The 22,310-nt window shown below is 38.4% G+C and overlaps 2 protein-coding genes across 2 annotated transcripts; both read right to left on the reverse strand.

Annotated features, from left to right (window-relative positions):
• Positions 1–652: 652 nt before the first annotated feature.
• On the reverse strand, positions 653–7,534 carry tm4sf18 (transmembrane 4 L six family member 18). The gene is made up of 5 exons (XM_002937328.5): positions 7,232–7,534; positions 5,768–5,863; positions 4,564–4,709; positions 4,247–4,427; positions 653–1,052 (listed from the first exon to the last, which is right to left on the reverse strand). Exons 1-5 carry the CDS (start codon positions 7,406–7,408, stop codon positions 1,011–1,013), a joined length of 642 nt encoding a protein of 213 aa, XP_002937374.1. The 5' UTR covers positions 7,409–7,534; the 3' UTR covers positions 653–1,010.
• A 3,725-nt stretch (positions 7,535–11,259) lies between these two features.
• tm4sf1 (transmembrane 4 L six family member 1) lies at positions 11,260–21,611 on the reverse strand. Its single transcript, XM_002937326.5, has 5 exons — positions 21,211–21,611; positions 15,064–15,153; positions 14,836–14,978; positions 13,101–13,287; positions 11,260–11,593 (listed from the first exon to the last, which is right to left on the reverse strand). The coding sequence occupies exons 1-5, from the start codon at positions 21,385–21,387 to the stop codon at positions 11,579–11,581; spliced, it is 612 nt and encodes a 203-aa protein (XP_002937372.1). The 5' UTR covers positions 21,388–21,611; the 3' UTR covers positions 11,260–11,578.
• Between the last annotated feature and the right edge of the window lie 699 nt (positions 21,612–22,310).

Consider the following 22,310-nt stretch of genomic DNA (forward strand, 5'->3'; position numbering starts at 1 on the left):
GAGCCCTCCCTCTCTCTATGATGACCTCAAAAATGTGCCTACTGCGATTGATTTTAATGTAATTGGAGCAGAGACAGTGAGCATGCCCAGTAAGCACCTTTTTTAAGGTTTTCATAGAGAGAGAGAAGGAGGGCCCAAAAAGCAAAAGGGGCAGAGCTTCATGCTAGACAAGGAAGGGACTAAAAGAGCTGCAGTTCAGCTGCTTGCAATAGAGAAACAAAATAAATCTGCATGCAGGGAGAAATGTATGCTAATCTAATGGCTGTTTAGAGTAATATATATGGATTTTAAAATAAAAGGCTCACTTATCCTTTATGTTCTGTTATTTCAAATTTTCAATACTTATCTAGTTGTTCCAAGTCCAGTTATATTATTAACTTGTCCCTTCCTTAATGCTTCTAAAATATACACAATGCAGGGCCAAATGGATTACAATTTATCCTTATACTTTGTCTTTTTGTACAACAGTTATTAATTACAGAGATGATCTCCTTGAGATCTAACCCACTAGCTTAGCCTTCAACAGATCCAATAAGATCAACTGTGTTCCAAATCACCATCCACATTAGGAATTCACTTTGTGAACTGAAGTACATATCACAATTTATACAAAATCGAAATATTCCCAAAAGAAATCACACACCAAGCGTCCTTGCTTTAAACCTTTTGTATTATTTTTTTTGGAGAAAAATATCTTTATTATAGAATTAGCAACATTTTAGTTACATTTAGTAGGCTATATTGAAGCTGCAGTCACAGGCTTCAGTTCCCTATCGGGTCCATCTAGCTGCTGATTGGTTCCTATCCTACAGTGCAGTGTGCTGAGTGCCCCGGCACAGTCTGGAAAAGGCAGTGGGAAGTGAAAGAAATGGGTGAGATGGGGGAATTTCTCAGTAAATCAGCACATCAATCTTTTTTCAGCACAATTGCTCTATATTTAGAGAAGTATAATTCACTGGCGCATTCTTGTTCTTTGCACATTGTGTCCCCTTTAAATATCTTGTATCTTCTCATACAAGGCCAGATTTTGTAGGTGCCCACAGTGCAGTCTCCTGAAACAAAAGAAGTGAAAATTGTTAAAAATTGTTAAAATTAGCATAATTTCAGGGGGGGGGCACAATGTCTGCGGTATATTCCTGTTATTGAAATAAAGTGAGCGCGCCTAGATGTGTTTTTGTTTCTTTAAGTTTATGGTTGCAAGTTTGTGAATTGGGAGTCACACAGGTGAAACAGAGGTGAATAATAAAGCCTTTAAATTCTGATAAGTTTCGTGGTGCAGTGCATCTTCAACAAGTTGTCCCATTGGCATTAGGCTCAGGAAAACTACTACAGGTATGGGATCCCGGAATGCCCGTCTCCCATAGGCTCCATTTTAATCAAATAATTCAGAATTTTAAAACTTATTTCCTTTATCTCTGTAGTAATAAAACAGTACCTTGTAACTGATCCCAACTAAGATATATATAATCCTTATTGGATGCAAAACAATCCAATAGGGTTTAATTAATGTTTTATTGATTTTTTAGTAGACTTAAGGTATGGAGATCCAAATTACGGAAAGACCCCTTATCCGGAATACCCTTGGTCCCGAGCATTCTGGATAATGGATCCTATACCTGTAATAGCAAATAAGGCTTGTTGTGTTCAGCAGTGAATATGAGAATTTCACTAAAGGGCAGTCAAACCCCGTGTTTGTGTTGAACACCTGCGGAGTGGGATACGGGAAATGATCCAGATATAGATGGAGTTTGCTCCAAGAGCATTGACTCAATAAGATAATATCTACCTACACAGAGGGGTTGATAAGTAATACAAATTAGCAGATGCCATGATCACAAGGTCTCCAACTTTTTATTTAAATAAATGTGTGCAAAACTATGTTGGTTGAAGGCAAAGCTGAAAAAGAGAACAGTCCAACAGGTTCACAATATTCTTATAAATTCAGGCTGAACTGCCTCAAAGGAAAAAATCATCCCGACCCATACATTACAATGAAAAGAATATGTTATCACTAATACATTCTAATTGCTGGAGCTGGAGAGAACATTTCTTTAATGTAAGTATCACATAACCCTTTCCAGTTCAGATAGTAATATAGCCATCACCTTATCCCTAAGAAACCCATACAGTGTTTCAGAGTAAAATGTCCCTGTTAAAGCTGAACATGATGAAACTGTTTTACTTCCAGTCTAACTGGATGCCCCCTTGGCCCCTCGGAGTCCTATGTATAGAAAAGCTGCCAAGCAAATATTTGTTTTGGCTCCTCCTCACATACTTAAAACTAAAGCCTAACTAAAGAAATAGGGCAAAAATGTTATACGTTATGTTTTGGGCTTCTGTACCAGCCCAGTGCTGGTGCATTAAGTAGAGTATATAAAATATGGCATTTCTATTTATGTCAAATTAGTACCTGTTTAGAGCAGAGATAATTGAAATGCTATTAATATTTTCTAATTAAAAGAATAGACAAAAGTATGTTTAGAACAAGTTCTATTCACTGAACTAACAGTAATTATTTCACATCTAAGGACGATGACACACAAGTAGTGTGAGGACTATGAGCCTCAAATGTCTCTTGGCTATGTGTCTAAGACTAGACACTGAATCCTTAAAGGGGTGGTTCACCTTTAAGTTAACTTAACTATTTTCTTAATCTTAGCAACTTTTTATTTGGTTTTCTTTTTTTTTTAGTTTTTTAATTATTTGCCTTCCTATTCTGCCTCTTCCGTCTTACAGAGGGGATGGGGGAACTGATCTTGGAAGCCAAAAAGCTTTTGCTTCGTAAGACTTTGGTCTCATTTTATTGTTATTTAGTTATTTTGTTACTTTCTTTTCAGGCTCTCTCCTATTAATTTTCAAGTCTTTCATTAACATCACTGCCTGGTTGCTAGGGTAAAACTAAAAACCCAAAAACTAGATAGCTGCTAAGATTTCTTTTTTTGCATTTTGCACACTTCATTTTTGGGTTTGGTTGATGTGTTACACTTGGTTCATATTATCAAGATCACTCCATTACATTACCCACTCCACATAAGCCTGGGACTGCTTACACTCACTGGACACTGGACAAATTTGCGCCTGGGCAGTAACCCATGGTAACCAATCAGAGGTTTTCTTTCATTGTTCTACCGCCATCTGGCGGTAGAAATGTAATCAAATATTGGTTGCTATGGGTTACTACCCAGGTGCAAATTTGCCCAGTGTTTATAAATGAGCCCACAGTGGTCTTTAACCTAAATGACACCACTTGTCAGGTGTATACAAATATATATTCTCCCAGGTATGCATCTAGATCTGCACATGGACTGGCTGGCGTGGGGCACTTTCCCAGGTAGTAATTAGAAAATCACCTCACTGGTGTGGCCACCTTGATCGCATCCGTACTGAGGTGTAAGTCAGGCCCTAGAGAGATATGCTGTGTGTGTGGAGGACCTTCTATTAACTATGTGCAAGTGACTTTATCATATTAAAAAAAAAACTTGGTAGGCAGCCTGAAAGGACCAAACAAGCTTTCAGGAAAGCTAAAAAGTAGAGGAGGAAGCAGTAATAAATAATAAATTGAAAAATGTTATTTTGAAAAAGTAATAAATTGAAATAAATGTTTCACTTTTAGGTTTTTAACTTTAAAATTGTATATTTGGTATTGCGCTAAGAGCTTTGTGTTGGTTGTTTAAACTTGGCAGCAAGCTAACATGACCTCAGTGTTGTGCTTTTCCCAGTTAATAATTGTTTGGAGTTTTGGAAGGTACTGCAGGTTCTTTGTCTATGTATATTTGGTACAATGTCTCAAGTTAGCAAAGGCATTCAGGCTAAATAGGAAAGGGTCATTTTGCACCAGGTTCCCTTTGCGTATGCTAGCTGGAGCAAAATGATGAGAGGTATCGAACGTGATGTGATGACTAATTGATGTATAATAAATATAGTGAGTGTGACTTTTAACACAGTGAAGGAATAGAAATTTACAGCACACTTGCTGTATAAGGACATTTTGTAATAAAACATCTGACAACACAAATGAAACCTATTTTAACCAGCAAGCAGTAGAGACTGGTTCCCAAGTTACGAAACCATTTGTGCTGGCTTATGATTAAGAAGACATTATAGGTGAGTTATAGGTGAGTTCTGAGGCATGCCACTCCATTTCATTAAGGTGAGGTGAAATATACATGTGCTATGTACCCCTAAAACTGCTGCTGTCAGCATATTCATTCTGGTTCTGTAACCTGCCATAGAAGAATATATTTACCTGTGGTATGATGCAGTGTGATGCACTTAAGATGATTTTCAGGTCATATAATACTTTAATTGAGCAGATAATAACTTCAAGAGCTCCAAGCATAATCAGGAGGGAGAATAAAATGACATTCCACTCCACCACGTAGGTTGGCTCTGTACACTGAGCCCAGGAGGAATACGCCACAAGATACCTAATTAAAAAAAAGTTACATTTACAGTGGGAAGCAAATCAAGAGCTAATTATCAAAATATCAATGTATTGAATACAGTGATGCTGCCAAACTGTGTGTAAGTGTAAATAACAACTGAGAAATTTAAAAGACCTACCCTCCCCCAGTGTTTTGGAAAGGGTAATTCCAGGTTCCATCTATAAGCTTGCAGTATGGGCCTTGAGCTAATGCCAGGGCTGAAATGATCAGAGAATATCCGGAGAATACCAGTCCTAGGAGAGCAAAAATCATTGATCCCAGTCTCTAAAGAAATAAAGAAAAGGGTTAGAATTGTAGCACAAAGTGTAGGGGTACATAGCCACAAATACCAAATGAGAAGATACAGGACTCATTTACATCCATGGGCCCAGTGAGCAAACTAAAATTGGCATGTTTTTTTTTCACACAATGTAGTTTTCTTCCCCCCCCCCCCACAATGCAAGTGTCACTGCAGCTACAAGCCGGTGCTAAGCCTGTTGCCAATGAGATGCACCTGGCACAACTGGTTCTGATTTACCACGATGGACACAACTGTGCATTTGCTTCATTACATTTTAGAAGCCTGCCTGGTGTCATTTCTGCTGTTTGGCATGCAAGTGAAGTCTGCACCCGATTCTTTAGGCGCAAGTGCACTGTGCCCACTGACGCAGGGCGCAAAGGTAGCCCTGAAACTGCTGCCTGGTTAGTTGGTGGTGGTAGCACGAGGGTTCCCCTGCGTCAACAGGTGCCTGATTTGGAATTGAAGGCAGGAAGGATTGAGCGGTGCCGAGCACAATTATATAGAAGTGCAAAGAGCATATTGACGCAAGTGCTGAAAGTGCTTTTATGCACAACTGACTGTGGGGAAGTTGCCCATTGCATCCACAGACGTAAATGAGCCCTACAGTCAGTAACCAGTGATCATAAGGACATTGAGAAATGGTGAGCAAACAATTTGTGTCAACACCAGCAATGCCAGTTGAGTTGGGTAAAAAGCTGTGCACAATAATAATGGAATAATGCTTGTACATTGCATACAGATTTGTATAATTAAGGGAGTGTTTACATATGAATTGTAGATACATCTGCTATTTTATAAGCTTTCTATACACAACATCATATAAATATGAGATGAATATTTACACCTATTTTTACACGTGTAAATATTCAACATTGGATGATTCTATACCAGCCCCTTTCTGTATTACACCTACATACACATACAAACACCTGCATACAGGAACCAAAAAGGAAAGAAATTAGTGTAGGGAGAAACACATATTTTGAGAAAGATGTTAGGGTTCCTGCTTTAAACGAAACCCCAACACAGATGTTCTACTTACAGTGTATTTTATGTCATATGTCCGTGTCTGGGGGCAGCAGCAGGGGCAGCAGGTATATTTATTCACCAGCAGAAGGATTGAAGCTATAATCAGTATCTGTGCAGAATCAAAACAGTCATAGTTAGTGTACTTTGTTTTATTTTTACAGCTAGGGGTTAGATTCTCTAACCTTCTCTACTTCTAATATATAGGCCCAAGATTGTTTTGTCATAGCTTTACCCTCTGAGCTCTATGGCACATAGAAATTGCCATTGTGAGTTCAACCTTAAACTAAAAATCATGCTACTTTACAAGGCATGTGGTTGGTGACGAGGGTATCACAGGAACTCTTTTGTCACATACCTTTTACCCCTTATCAATGCTTACTAAGAATTGGTCATTTTTTAATGGTCCACTGGTTGCAATTTTTATATTTTCCTGTAGCACTAAAATCAATGGCACCCAGGGAGATTAGTTTTTTCCTAGATTTCACAGCTTTCTGTGTGGCACTTTTATTTCCCCAAATAAAGCTTATTTTCCAACAAGTAGCAGCTACTATTGTCCCTGGTTTTAAAGGAATGCAATGGCAACTGCTAATGCAGTATAAGTGCTGACTTTGTCCAGATTTGCAATTATGAAGCCGGTTTTCCAGAGGGGACATGATTACTCTGTACAAGTACATTAGAGGGGATTATAGGCAGTTGGGGGATGTTCTTTTTTCCCATAAAAACAATCAGCGCACCAGAGGTCACCCCTATAGATTAGAGGAACAGAGCTTCCATTTGAAGCAGCGTAGGTGGTTTTTCACGGTGAGGGCAGTGAGGCTGTGGAATGCCCTTCCTAGTGATGTGGTAATGGCAGACTCTGTTAATGCCTTTAAGAGGGGCCTGGATGAGTTTTTGAACAAGCAGAATATCCAAGGCTATTGTGATACTAATATCTACAGTTAGTATTACTGGTTGTATATATATAGTTTATGTATGTGAGTGTATAGTTTGGTTAGTATAGGTTGTGTGCTGGGTTTACTCGGATGGGTTGAACTTGATGGACAATGGTCTTTTTTCAACCCTATGTAACTATGTAACTATGTAACTATGTAACCTCATATGATATAGCATAATCACGCATTGCTTATTTTTAAAATAATTGGCTAAAATAAGGGTTTGTTTGTACTCTGTATATAACATGAAAGGAAATATAGAGAAAAATAGTGCACATACTACTTATTTTACATGTTGCTGAATTAACACAATGACTGACGTAACAAAAGTTTGTATGCAGGTGTATATAGCCTCTTGTTGCCTAATAACCAGAACTGTTCATTGGCAATGTGTAATATTATAAATAAATTAAACACAAAACTCACATTTGTGCTTGGAATCATCATGGACGGGCAAAAATGAGGGCACCTGAGCCTTAGCGACTTTGCATGGGTGCCTCACTGGTAAGAACACAGCTCTACAGAACTCAGCATATAATACTCACCATAATACCTCCAAAGCAGATGCCCTCGAAATACCAGACGTAATTAGTGAGCTGGTTGGCTGAAGCGTACGTGGAATCCCCATTTGGAAAGTACAATAAAATATTGACAGCAATGCTCCAAACGGCGAGAGCAATTAAAGCAAAACTGCAGCAGTCTGAGCAGTTATCCTGAAACATCACCAAATGGAAGGGAAGAAATTCTTTAAAAACAACATAAGATTTCTCTTTTTTTTTAATAGTAACCAGAACCGTGATCTGGGAACTGACTGAGGGCCCCTGCTGCACAAGCTGGTTGCTGGGATATGTTACCCAAACAATTCACACACCTTGTCAGGCTTGTTAAGCCAGTGATAACATAATGCTGAATGACATTACCCAGCCCAGAAGCTCAGATGGGGGGTAAGAGAATAAAACTTCAAAGGGATAAATGCTTTGTATTAATGGGAACTAATGAACAATGAATTAATCACTCAAAAACAAGCATCCCAAATCACCAAAGTCCCTTGGGCAAATATTATCATGAGAAGTATATTAATTTCATTTGCTTTGTTTAAATGTTAAAGAGTTTTTTCAGCTTTAAATTAACTTTTAGTATGTTGTGGAGGGTGCTATTCTGAGACCATTGCAGTTGGTCTTCATTTTTTTTATTTGTGGTTTTTGAATTATTTAACTTTTTGTTCAGCATCTCTCCAGTTTGAAATTTTAGAAGCTATCTGGTTGCTAGGGTTCAAATTATCCTAGCAACCAGGCAGTGGTTTAAATGAGAAACTGCAATATGAATAGGAGAGGCATGAACAGAAAGATAAGAAATAAAAAATAACAATAAAATTGTAGCCCCAAAAAGTAAGGGTTTTTTTTTAGCTGACGGGGTTAGGAACCCCAATTTGAGAGCTACAAAGAGTCAGAAGAAGAAGGCAAATCATTTTAAAACTATAAAAAAAAAAAATGAATACTAATTGAAAAGTTGCAAGGAACTGGCCATTATTTAACAAACTAAAAGTTAACTTAAAGGTGTACCACCCCTTTAATGTAAATGTATTGGCATGGGTAAGTGCTCAAAACATTTTCACAGTGGGCTGAATTACCAATAAGCCAAACAGTTGGAAAATTATGATGTAGAAAAAACAAAGGGAAATAACAAGTATAAAAAAATGAAATCCAAGCAGCCGTTGTACATTGTTAGAGCCATAAAAATTAGGGACGCACTAAATCTATAATTGTTTGCATTGAGCCCAACTGCCCCTGGCAGCTTATGCCAATATACCCCTTTCAGCCTGCTGTGATAGAGCGTGCAAGTGCATCCGTTGAAGCTAGAGAAGTTCTGGAACAACTGCCAGTCCGGGCTTTTAGTAATTCTAGGGTTCCTTTAGTCGGTTGCATCAATACCCACAACAGACTTGCACTGAGCAAATCTGATGTTATTAAGAAGGGCACCAGAAGTGATCCTTTCGGAACATAAATACAGGGGACATAAGAGCTCATTTAAAGCCCACAAGTGCTGTGTGCAAACTGCAGTTTCAGTACAATCTTCATGTTTTTACCCAGAATTAAGTGTTTCTTTCATAATTCCAGCATTCTTTTGGTCACCAGTGGGAGTTGTGCAGCTGATGCAATTTAAGTCATCCATCAAAATTCTCGTAGTTGTCAAAAACACGTACACACCTGATTCTTTAGGTGCAAGTGCACCCGGTCTATTAAAACAGTGCACTGTGGGAACCCAGGAGCTACCACCACTGTTAAAGATAGAATTAACTTCAGGGTTCCCCTGCATCAATAGGTGCACTGTGCTAGTTTGGGACAGGAGTGCAGGGGGCACCTTTTAATACTATAAAGTAACTTTGTTTTTGCTCAATGACTGTGGGGATATTTGACCAATTGCACCTGAACTTGAGATCGTAAATAACCCCTATATAGTGTGCCATTTACCAAAATGAACGCTATTTGGTATCATGCGCAAGCTCACGTAACATTACTGGACTGCCCGTGTTGTCCAAATTAGGGAAACTGGGAAAGACTCTAATAGACTGAGGTGTTGATCGGCCATTCACTGATTGCCATGTCATAACACCACCCATGTCATGTCACCTTTCTTCAGTGGGAAGGTGGCAGCCCTACTTAACATGTGACCCTAATTCTGGTGAAAAATGTTGCATTATGACTTAAAAACACAATTCATTTACCAAATAATTATTGCTGAACCTTTATAAAAAGCCCTAATATATTTTAAACTCCCATACAGTTGTGCCTCTGGAATCTAACTCATTGAATTGTGGCAAAAGGATGCTTGGCAAGAACAGTGCTTTACCACTTTACCTAAACTTGATTATTCATACAAAACAGTGCAAAGTATTACAAAACACAGTGCCACTCTGCAGCTTAGCCTTCTAATTCTCTCCTTCCATGGGGGCCTGTCTTTATATGGGTGTCCGGGCCAGTTGGACACCAACGCAGTACTGCTAACGCCTTTACTAGTCCTGACTGTCACCATAGTCCTGAAAAGGATTTAATATAAATAATGTGGGTAATTATGTGATGACATTGTCTCTTTAATTAAGTTATTATACTATTATAAAAACAAAATTCTAGCAAAGTGGAAGGGCTAAATTGTTAAGCTGAAGATCATTGTGTGCCTGTTGGAAGTTCTCTGGCTAGAAACCCATGGTCAGGGCCAGCTGCAGCTAAAAGCATGGTTCCATATACAGGAGGTTCCATATACAGAATTTGAGTTCTATATACAAGCCAAGGGTCAGGGCAGGTGGTAGGCAGAGGCAGAGTCCAATACACAGGCCAGCAGTCAGAACCAAGAAATAAGAACAAGCGATTAAGGAATAAGCAATGAACCAGGAATCAATGCAGTAACCTGTAAGTTACACACAGTAATGGCTGGATCAGTGTGGGGGAGATAAAGCACTTATTGGCAGCTGGTCAAAATGAGGAGGTAGAGACAACAGAGTCTATAGTAAAATACATATATATATAAAGGGCACATTTACACAGTGTCTAGTGGCTCAACAGGGAAATACAACAATCAGTCATCACACAGACCAATGTTTCAATCCATACATAAGAGGCTTGCCCTTTTTTTCCTTCAGTACAGTCACTTTGCATTAATCTTTTCAACTTTTTTTAAAATTAAGGTTGCATTTTAATACAAAAAAGGAAAAATTTCTAAAGATGAGACCAGTATGAAAAAATAAATTATTAATTAAATGAAATTAAAGTGCTTGCCCAAAAAACACTCAAATGCCATTATTTATGCCATTTCCACCTACCTTAGGTTAACATAGGTTAAGACTAAAACTGTAACAATGGACTATAATGAGTTTTAATCCCTTTTCCTTCTAAGGGAAAAGTAATAGTAAGTCAGATGTTGTTTATTCCATAGCTCCTATAAGGAAAGGGAAACACCATTGCAATTTTATATAATTATTTTCCTCCCATGCCGGGCAGAGAGGTTTCATTACAGTTCCAGTCACAAGGTGGCAGTTTTGAGTAAGTGATGGAAATACTTACAAAATACTGTCAATAATATGTTTTATAGGTTAGTCAATATTTGCCTGAGAGGGATCCCCTAAATGGATTCTGCTTGTAATAGTATATTGACATTATTTTTAAGTAGTTTATTTTTTATACTATGGCACAGAATAGAGATTTTCCTCTGGTCACATCGATTTTTCCCCCCTAGCCTAAGAAGACATTAACATTAACAGCCATGGCAGGGGCTAGCTGGCAGCAGATCCATGGAACAGTATAACAGCTGTTTTACCCCAGGGCTTTAAAGCAGATGCAACCACTTTGTGGCACCTTCTGGCAGCTGTATTCCAAGACTGACAAGCTCTAATTTTTCACTTTTTACACCGCTGTTATCTACATTTTGAAAAATGTTCTGGGCATGATATATTATACGAGTAGAGCTCTGCATGTATTGTGTAACCAGTTTTACACTGTGAAAATAAAAAATGTGTTCATCACTTATTTAAGTTATTGCAGTTTTAATAATAAAACCAACACTGTAACACAAGCTCAGGTTCTTTCTAATACAGCATTTATTGTATTCATAATAAGACAATATTAAATAAAAAAGAAACAAACAAACAATGTTGATGCAAAATACCCCACCCTATTCGCACACAGTAGAACAGATGTGGGGAGAGTAGGAGCTCATTGTATCCATGTTCTTTACACTCTGACAAATGGTTCTTCTGCTGTACTCACTGACAGTCTTTGGTTCCATCCAGTATAAAGTAGATGACAAATCATACAATTCTATACATTAGAATTTAAACAAATACACAAGTCTGTTCTTCATCAGTGCAATTTCTTGGGTCAGCCAAAGTCTTGCATGACTCAGCAAGCGTAGGACTGTAAAAGGGAAATAGAAAAGGGCAACATAAGAAGAAAGTTATGTGTATTGCAAGCAACCAATACACAACATAGAGTAACAGGGGAACTCAGTGATGTACTTGGGTGTAATGAGGAGAGAGTGTAGTAGGCAGCAGGAGACTAACTGCAGGTCCTGTGTTAGTATATGTATCCAAAGCACTGTTCAAATTCAAGTAAGTAGTCTCTTTAGAATAATATGGAGTCTTCAAACCTGGTGCTAGAAGTTGTAGATCAATAATAGGAGTGAAACAGGTTTGCTTTCCTGAATTTAACAGATAATTCCATGTCACATTCTAAGGGTTTTAATTATTTTTCATGTAGGTGCAAACTTAGTGTTTGCTTATAAGATAAACACACAGAAACATCTGGTGTAGGGATAGGAAATAATTATGTATTACTACAATAATTTAGCTTGTAACTACTATCCCCCATATGTAATAAAAGTTACTTAGTTTGCCCAGGAGTAGTAACCCACAGCAACCAATAAGATATTTACTATAAAACAGGTCACCAGTAAATGCTACCTGCTGATTGGTTGCTATGTGTTACTGCTCCTAGGCAAACTTGGTATGTTTTATTACATAGCCCCATTAGTTTACCTAACAACAACTGCCATGGGAAAAAGCCAAATTAATAATATGTGCCAATGTAGCTGCTAGCCACACATTCAATAGGGATTCCCTATGGGCAACTCTTTGTAAGGCACAACTCATTCTTTTTCTATATATACTATATATATATGTGTGTGTTACATTATTAAGCGATAGTGCCATGGCCATGTTTCATGGAACATCATTCCTTCACTTTAAGTGTGATCTCTCCATTCTAGTATGAACCTTGGGACAATACCTCTGCTATCACTTCCAAGATTATTTTCCAAGATTATGTTCTGCTATCGCCTGCATAGAGGTGATTGCTGTGTGACCCGATCACCTTGTAGATAACGGACTAGTGAGCACGAATACAGCAGGAAGAAGGAACTGGAGATTGACACTACCAGCAGAATTTACTCAATACTTTATGGACCTTACATGTCGGCATCCTAAAGAGCATGGGACGATAAGTAATGTGCCCCTTGGAACACACAGCTAACAAAACTATAAAAAAAAAAAAATATTGAAGACCAATTGCAAAGTTGCTAGGAATAGGATATTCTATAACATACTAAAAGTTAAAGTAAAGGTGAACCACCACTTTTATATTGCAGTTCCTTCCACCCATTGTTAGTTACAGTTCATTTTGTGCTACAGGGTTTGAAGGACTGGATTGTAGTTATATGGAGGGAAACTGTTCTAATGGTCTTGTTCCCTTTAGTGTTTGCAATTCTGAAATATGTTTCAGGACTACTTGCTCTGTGGAAGTATCTGGAGTGGGTTCTATATCATACTAATCTATTTTTATATATATATTGATAGAATCTTGACCCTGGAATGCAAAATACCTTGTATTAGAAGCAATTTCCATGTATAAAGTCTCCCATAATTACCTGTTGTGAATCTTGGCAGCACCACACACCACAAATCCCACCAATTAAACCATTAATGATCTGAATGAGGCACAGGATGACCTGGATTCCAGACAGACCCAGAAGTATGGAAAACAGAGTAACGTTCCACACAACAACATTCCTTGGCTCAGTGCATGTGGACCAGGACTGATAATCTGTCAGATATCTGTGTAAAGACAGACATATTTATTATAGGCTTCATAAATTATACTGCTTAAGGGTAAGGACCCAAGGAGCTGTTCAAATACCTGCGATAGATTTATGCTATTAGGGACAACTAGCCGCTCTGAAATGGATTTCCACAATAGGAGTCGTCGGTGGAAAGCCCTTTGAATCACTTCACGTGACTTTGGAAAACTGAAGCGACTACTATTGTTGCTGGTGGAAATCCATTTCAGAGTGATTAGTTGCCTGCTATAGCAGAGATCCATCGCGGGGACTGAACCGTTCCGTGGGTCCTTACCCTTAAGCAACACAAACTGCATAAATACATGGACCTCAACAACTCAATGCCAAATTGCTTGGGCCGTCCCTAGCTATAGCTGTGAAGACAAAGGATATATCGTTTATATCATTCATTATGCCATTGTATGGTTGTAGCAGAACTCCAGTATTAACAGTGCCAACTAAGGATAGTATCTCATTTATATCTTAGCATATTAAATATCCCAAACATTCTCAATTTCTCTATTTATTTTTAAAGCAAAGGAAAGTGCATATTTGACGAGACACAGATTTGCATTGTAATCTGGAAGTGACATCTCAAATGAGGCCTTGATTGCAATTAATATATGAGGCACTGCTGTAACATGCTGGAAATGACTGCTAACACATCCACACAGCCAAAGTGTTGGCTGATGTTGTAGGCAGAAATAGCTATACTCGGGCTCATTTTCTAACCAGCTGCAAAAGCCAGTCCCACCACAATTACGCTGATTTAGCACAAGAATAAAGGGGGCCATGCACAGGCTGTTAAAATACTAAGACAGGATTACCCGACCGATATCTGCCGAAAAATTGTCCAGATGTTGATAAAAAAAAATCCCTAGACAGTAGGTCTGGACAGTCTGGTTTCTTGAATTTCCCTCTGGTATTAATACTATTCATGAGGTTAATTTTAACACAGTGGCACAATGGTTAAGGGCCTAGGTTTGATTCCAGCCAGGGCATCTGCAAGGATTTGTATGTTTGATCGGTGTTTATTTGGTTTCCTCCTCAAACCAAAAACATACAGGAAAGTAGTTGGCTTCTGGCAAAACTGACCACTGTGTGCGAATGTGATAGGGACCTTAGATTGTAAGCTCCACTGGGGCAGTACATAAAGCCTAATCTATGTAAAGCACTGCTTTACAGGGCTATATGCAGTGTAACATAGTGCCATACTATATACTAAATATATAAGCTGCAGCAGCCTTCACAGGAAGTTCATAAAAGATAACCTATATGGTGAGGAGCCCAGTCAACTACTGTACAGATCTTTTCAGAAGAGCCTATACATACTTGTCTATAGAACAAGAGTTCTTATTAATGATGGCAGCAATATATATAAATTACAGACATGTTTACATTTGCTCTGAGTCTGGATGTATTTTGTAATGCAACATTTTCATGAGTTTGGCAAACTGGACATGGACAGTTAAAGCAAACTTAAGGGTGAACTACCCATTGAAGCCTTTTTTATGGAGGAAAGAGAAATACAAACTGTTATACTTACTTCCCATTAGTGCTTTCGAATGCATAAGACCACTGGTTATTGTTCAAACACAGTGGCCCCTCAGCTAAGCCCAGTGCAGAAATAACAACACAGTATCCAGCTCCAGCAACCCCAATTAATGCAGCCAAAATAGAGGACAGCATCTGAAATTAAGATCAAAACAGGTTACATTGGCGCCTGGCATCTATCTGCAACTAAAAATGCACTTAAATATGAAATGCCACTTACTGCACAGCTTTTCCCACATCTCTCATTGCCGCAGCATCCACAGCAATCCTCATTTTCCAGCCCAATGAATACTCCTGCTGGAAGCAGCATCTGAAACACAGAATATATAAAATGTATCCTATAGATAACAAAAGTATCAATAATGAATTTTGATTGTGGGTACGTGCAGATAGGGAGGTATAATATAATATATATATATATATATATATAATTTAATCTTACATCTGTGTGTAAAAGCAAATACAAATGTATTAATGACACAAAATACATGAAAATAATTGTTGTATTTCTATTACTAAGTTAAGGTGGCCTTAAACGGGCAGATTTCAGCTGCCAATTTGGCTCCTTAAGACCAACTCGGCAGCTTATCTTCCCATGTATGGGGCCCTCCAACAGGCCTCCCTGATATCTGGCCAAAAATTGGGTAGATGTCGATCTGACAGGCTTGAATTATTGGCGGATGGGCGACTGCATCAGTTCATTGATGTGGTCCATGCTCCAGCTTTTCCAATCCCCTTAATTGCCCTATTGCCCAACAATCGCATTAGCATGATATCTCCCACCCAAGGTGCGCAACCATGCCAAAGGAGCAAATCATCTTGTGTATGGCCAACTTGAGTTTGTGTCAGCCTTGTGAAAGATGTAATTCCATATATGTCTATCTATATCTGTGAATCTGTTTGTTGATGTAGCTGCCTAGGAAGCTGTATATCATTCACAGATTGATTGATGTTACCATGGAACAATGAGCCATTTCCAGGCAAACATTTTCTTTTCTTGCTAACACTGAGCCAGGTCTGACAGGGAGCAACTGTCAAGGACAAGCCGGTTACGCAGGCATATGCTGGAAACAATGATTCTGCCTGCACCTAGACAATAGTTTTTAGCAACAAAAGAAGCTAACGTAAATGGAAAATGGAAAATGTCACCTTGGACAGAACTGGACACACCAAGCTAGTAATTATTAACTTATCTGAAAGGAGTGGAAATCCTATAAACCACCCCATGCTCCAAAACATGCTGTAACTAGAAGCTAGTGGGCCCCAAAGCAAAATCCTGAGCACCCCATAACTCAGGAATGATGTTCACAGAGCCCCACTAAGCTACTTACATTTCTGCTCCCACTGCAAAATCCAATGTCCCCCAGTGGGAGCATGACTAGAACTTCCTTAAATCAAATATCCTTGCCTCCCCCCAAATCAATATTCTTCCCCCTCCAAAAAACTTGTTACATTAGACCCCCACATAGCTGCCCACATTCCTGCATCTACTGCTGCTGTATTTTGGGGGGCCAGTCCCCGTTTGAAGTGGTTTAGGTGCCAATAACCTTTTATATATTATATTTCTACTTTCCTGCTCCTACTGCAGTCAGTCACAGGGTCTGTTTCCCTTTTTGTTACACTCTCCTCCCCCCCTTCATACTGTTTCTCGTTATTTATTACTGTCTGGGAGCAGATATACCTACATACAATGAAAGCCTTGCCGTCAGTGTTTATAAACATGTCTGCAAATAAGAACAAAAAGCTATGTGTAATATTTAGATCATTAAGGCAAACAATAATTATAATGTACTGGATATGTTACAGCGGTAACCAGTTATATTGTAGATTATACAAAGAATCTAACCTAGGAATAGCAAACCAGCATGGGTTTGGATATTTTGAACTATAGAACCCAGCATCTCCACTAAAAGTGCTTCTATGGGGTCACTGTTCATTTAGAGTTGGAAGGCAACCCTCCATGTATCGGCAGAAATGATTAATATGAAATCATATGGTAAGAAATAAGGATTATATTGTCTGGCTGTTGCCAAGTCACACTACAATTTCAGTTTGTTTTTGAGTAGAGTTGATTTGGATTAATAGTCCAGTTGTTCTATGGCCTATGGGTTTAGACCAGCCTCTGTCACCTAAGATATATCACATTATGTAATGGTATTAGGATTTTTATTATTGTCATTTATTGTTGGGCAGCAAATTATTCCAAACTACACTTTTCATGACCTCTCTCTGCCCATTTGTGCTGTGTGCCACAGTGAGAGCTCGCACAAACTGCCCTCCTGCTACTAGTAAAAGACCTTTAATAAAGGTAGCTACGTGGACAAACACAATGTTTGAGATGTACTTTCCTTTTTCCTTTTCTCAAAGCACAGTATACCCAGTATATCCCCTTGTTCTTAAATCCAATAAATAGGGCTTGAGCTGAATATGTTTCCTATTGTTTTAATTATGAGAAATCTATGGTTTTTGTTATTTCCTGGGCTAAACAGGGAAATTAAAGCTGCTCTATTTTTTGTTTTTGTGAGGTAGATAATTAGCAGATACCAGAACACAATTTCCTCCTTTCACCCATTCTTGTGACTGTTTTGTTAGCAGGAGTCCATTATACAGGGGGGTTATCTGCTAATCTAATTATCTACCTAAAGCTGGTCATACACGCACAAATAGTATCATACGAAACCTCGTTTTGTACGATATTAGGTGAGTGAATGGCGGATCGACAAGATGCCTGATATCGCAAAAGCTATAAGGTAGAATCCCTATTGTTTGTACCTCAATATCTGATGATTCAGCTGAACGTCAGTGAAGGGAATGAATGATCTTTCCTGAGACCAATGGTAGCAGGAAAGATTGTAATTGGTACGTGTATGCCAGCTTTACCAGAACATGGAGTAGCTTTAGTTTCCCTGCCCTGTTTAGCTAAAGAAATAACAAAAAGCATAGATTTGTCATGAAAACAACAAGCAAAAACACAAGCTGAAACCCTATTCATTGCATTCATGTTGAACAAGGGTATATACTGTCTCTTTAATATGGATGGCATTCCTCCCCCCAAAAATTCACTTAGTTAAATATGAGCAGTCACATGTTCCTTGGTGTGTGCATCCGCTATGCCCTGCTGAGGAAGGGTGAGGCTGAGGAAGGGTGAGGCTGAGGAAGGGTGAGGCTGAGGAAGGGTGAGGCTGAGGAAGGGTGAGGCTGAGGAAGGGTGAGGTTGAGGAAGGGTGAGGCTGAGGAAGGGTAAGGCTGAGGAAGGGTGAGGCTGAGGAAGGGTAAGGCTGAGGAAGGGTGCAGAAAACACTAGAGATCTTGCCAGCTTTACCTACTTTGCTTCTGCCTATCTGATGCAGTTATTCCAAATTCCAAATCTTTGTATGCAAAAAAGAAACCTTGCAGGTTTCCAAAACACTGCCACTCCACGTGCATTGAATCAGGACAGTTATGGGATCCATTATCTTTTATGCAGAAAGCTCCAAGTTATGAGAAGGCTATCTTCCATAGACTCTATTTTAATCACATAATTCAAACTTAAAAAAAAAAAATTGGAATAATAAAACAGTTCCTTGTACTTGATCCCAACTAAGATATAATTAATCCTTATTGGAGGCAAAACAATCCTATTGGGTTTATTTAACGTTTAAATGATTTTTTAGTAGATTTTTAGTATGGAGATTCAAATTATGGAAAGATCCAGAAAACAGAAAACCTTGGTCTCTCTAGCATTCTGGATAACAGGTACCATACCTTTATATATATATATATATATATATATTTGTTTTGAGTGTTTTTACTCTGAAAAGCATGTGTCTTTTGTCTTGCATATACATAGCACTTTACCATTTAACCCCAGAGGCATTTGGGCCCGGTGCATCCATTGGACTGGTCTTTATTTATGCTAGAGCTCAGTGGACCAGAGTAGATAGAACTGCTTTATATTATACTCTATTTGTTGGGGAATATGCATGGCAATGCTGCCGGGTACCCAGGATACCCCATAATAATTTCTTTTGCAGTACAATTATGTATCATTATCAGTAGTGGATTCTGCTAAGAGATATATGGGAAGAACCTATATCTATTTTGGGGGGTTCCTGATCTTACTGGGATTACAGTTCTTTAAGATGGGTTTTATTTTACATGTGACTATGAGCACTTGATATTAATGTTAACTTTTTATATTTATCTATGCGTTTAAAATAAATGCTTTACTTCATATTTCTGGAAATACAACATGCAGCCCTGTCTTCTGTTTGTGTTACCAATATCTAGTTTGTAATCTCCGATACCTTATGCAAAATGTTATGGGATTGTACAGAGACGTTCTCAGGCATTTTTAGCCTTTTTATTTTGTTATTGTGCTCAGTGCTGCATAAGTCTTGCCATGGTCTTTACCAAGGAAGGATATATTTATTCTGCAAAATTAGTAGGTGACGAAACAAGAATTCGGTTATGAAATGTTTTCATTATCGTGACCTCAGAACAATATGCACAAATATCAAAGCTGTGTCTCCTCCCCAGGTATAAAGATATGTCTGTGATCTTCCCAAACCACAAAAGCAAAAACAGATTTATTCACATGTCATTAAAGTTTAATACCCACAATAACAACATAGAGTAAGAAGTGTATGTATAATGCCACACAAAGGAATTTCCCTGCCCAGCTTACTAAGATATATCTTGTCCAGGGGATCGGTTGACCTTGATCCATGGCCATTTTATGGGCAAATAGGCAAAAGGGGCATTTACCCAGGGCCCATCAGGATAGGGGCCCCCACTAGCACACCCTTCATCTGGGATAACTTTTGTCAGAATTGTCCTGCAGAGGTGGCAGACCCATCATTCAACTGGAAAAGATCAACATTATGATACATATAATTTATTTGCCTTTGTGCTTGTGGCTCCCAGGGCTGTAGGACAAGGGTGGCATGCCTGGGGATCATACCTACTTCAGTAAGCACAGACCATCTCTTCACTGCCTGCCTCACTGTATTGAACTTCATGCTTGAGGCTTATTCTTTTTACAAATGTCTTGGGGCAGTGGGGGCCCACCAATAAAAAAATGTTTTACCCAGGGCCCAATGGTTCCTAAAAGCAGCCCTGCCTTGATCAAGTGTTAAATGGAATCCCAATGTAAAAAATAATGTCTGAAAGGACATTTGATCAAAACCAGATACAATTTCTCAACATCTAGTTGTAGTAAATAATTTAATTTCACAAAGCATGCACCCTAAATCTTTTTTCTTATGTTACTCTTTGTATCTGTCACACCCAAGTGTTGAGGCAACAGCATCACCTTCTGATTTGAAGGCATATGGATGGAATTAGACAGTAACCTGTGTAACCAGGTCTAGAAACATGCCATTGCCAATCAGCCTTTACTGTCAGGTGCAGTTAGAACAATGAAAGCATGTGATTGCTATAGGCTACTGGTGCCATACATTGCATGTTTCTGTACTGATGAACTAAACAATAAGCTAGTTATAGCAGTAGATAGGGCCTGCATTTTAAAGAGACATCAGGGCTGTTTACTAACAATCGACAGCACTGCAGTAGTGCAATAACCCATGTCATCCAAACAAGTATTTGCTCTCGTTCTGCAGTTGTCAGAACAAGATTAATTACCAATTGGTTGGTACAGGTTACTGCCCAGGTTCAAACAAGGTGATAAATTACCTTCAACAACATACAATTGCTGAAAATAATGTTTTTTTATTTAGTGAAGTTGAAAAAGGGCAGTTGTTATTGTATCTTTCTTAATAATGGCAAGCATAATTTCACAGTGATCATGCCACAGCCTCATGGAGCAGAGGTACCAGAGATTCTCAGTTCTGATGGGAGGGCAGAATGGTCTGAAACTGCCCCCCAAGGTGGTCCCACCTGCTAAGATGGGTGGACAGTAATGTTTAAACTGGCCAAATGGCTTAATCAGTGCTGTTCTAATTATTTTAGATATATGTAGCCTTAGATCCTATCTGAAACACTTTAAAGAATGTTAAACTATTTACAGATATGATGTGCAAAATAGTGGCAAGAAGCTCAAGAAAGTAAATGAGACAACGCCATATGAGTGTCAAATTATAATGTTTTATGAAACTTAGATATATTTAAACTCCTCAGGATAAATTAGAAGTTTATGTACATGAAATACTAATATTTAACAAGAGCAAATTTTTGATGATACCTTCAATAAGTATATTTTTTTACCCTTTATAATGAAATTGAATGTGTGAATGAAAACAGTTCTTAAGAGTAGATTCAGCTTATTTGGCCCTTTAAAAAGAATGAATGAAAATATCCAGTAAAAATAACCCCTTAGCCCCACAGCAGTAGATTTATAATGGATTAAAAGGTCTTGTTTAAAACTTACCAGTAGCCCTGCACCACCAATTCCATGGAAGAACCATACAAATCTACTCAAGTGGTTCTGTGAAGCATACTGGGTCTCTCCATTGGGAAAAAAAAGTAAAATGTTTGCAGCAATGCAGAATATTGCCAGAATGAGAAGGAAGTAGCCAATACATCTTGCACACTTGCCGTAACACATCTTTTGCCCCTTTTGTTGTTGGGAACAGTTCTCTAGCTATCCAGTTGGACTCCTAAAATACAACTTGGGTGTTTCCTTTTGGCAACTTCTTAAATACCGTGCAGTACCTTAGTCATGAGGGTGACACCTATAATTAGTTATGTTGCTAACTTTGACTGCAATTGCCTTTTTGCTGAACTGTCTGCCCTCCTACAAAGGAGAAGGAGGGGAAAGTATAACAAATAATTTTTTAATCAGGGCTCCTATTTGCATTGCTATTCACCACGTCAGTGAGCCAGTTCTCCTACGTATCACACTCTCAGTGATACCAGCTTCCAAGCAAATATGCTTAGGCTTAGTGCAATATAATAGGAAAATAATAGGTTCCTTGTTATGTATTCGTTAAGGCTTGACAACTAAGTGTATGTTATGGTGTGTTTGACCTGAATTAGGTACTGTTATTTTGTAACCAACGCATGTACATGCACACAAACAAATTCACATACACCAGAGGTGCCCTAAAGTAAAAGATAAATTAGGAAAACAGTCTTTGTTTATTAGAAAAAAAGGATAAATGGCATGGCTGCAGCAAGCTTTTTGTTCCAATACTTAGCAGAGGCACTGGGTTTATTAAAGGCAAGAATACATGAAGGAGTTAGTGTGCTGGTCACTGGGCCCTCTGGCAGATGTTAAAGGTGTTGTTTACCTTTAAATTAAGTTTAAGTATGCTGTTGAGAGTGCTATTCTGAAACAATTTGCAATTGGTCTTCATTAGATTGTAAGCTCTATGGGGCAGGGACCTCCTTCCTACTGTGTTTCATACCACATGGCACTTATATATATATATATATATATATATATATATTTACTGTATTTATTTATTATATCACTTGTCCTCCCTGTGTGTAATTTTGTATTCTGTAAGATTGTACAGCGCTGCATAC

The sequence above is a fragment of the Xenopus tropicalis genome, chromosome 5, assembly GCF_000004195.4.
Source record: "Xenopus tropicalis strain Nigerian chromosome 5, UCB_Xtro_10.0, whole genome shotgun sequence".
Classification (NCBI taxonomy): Eukaryota; Metazoa; Chordata; class Amphibia; order Anura; family Pipidae; genus Xenopus; species Xenopus tropicalis.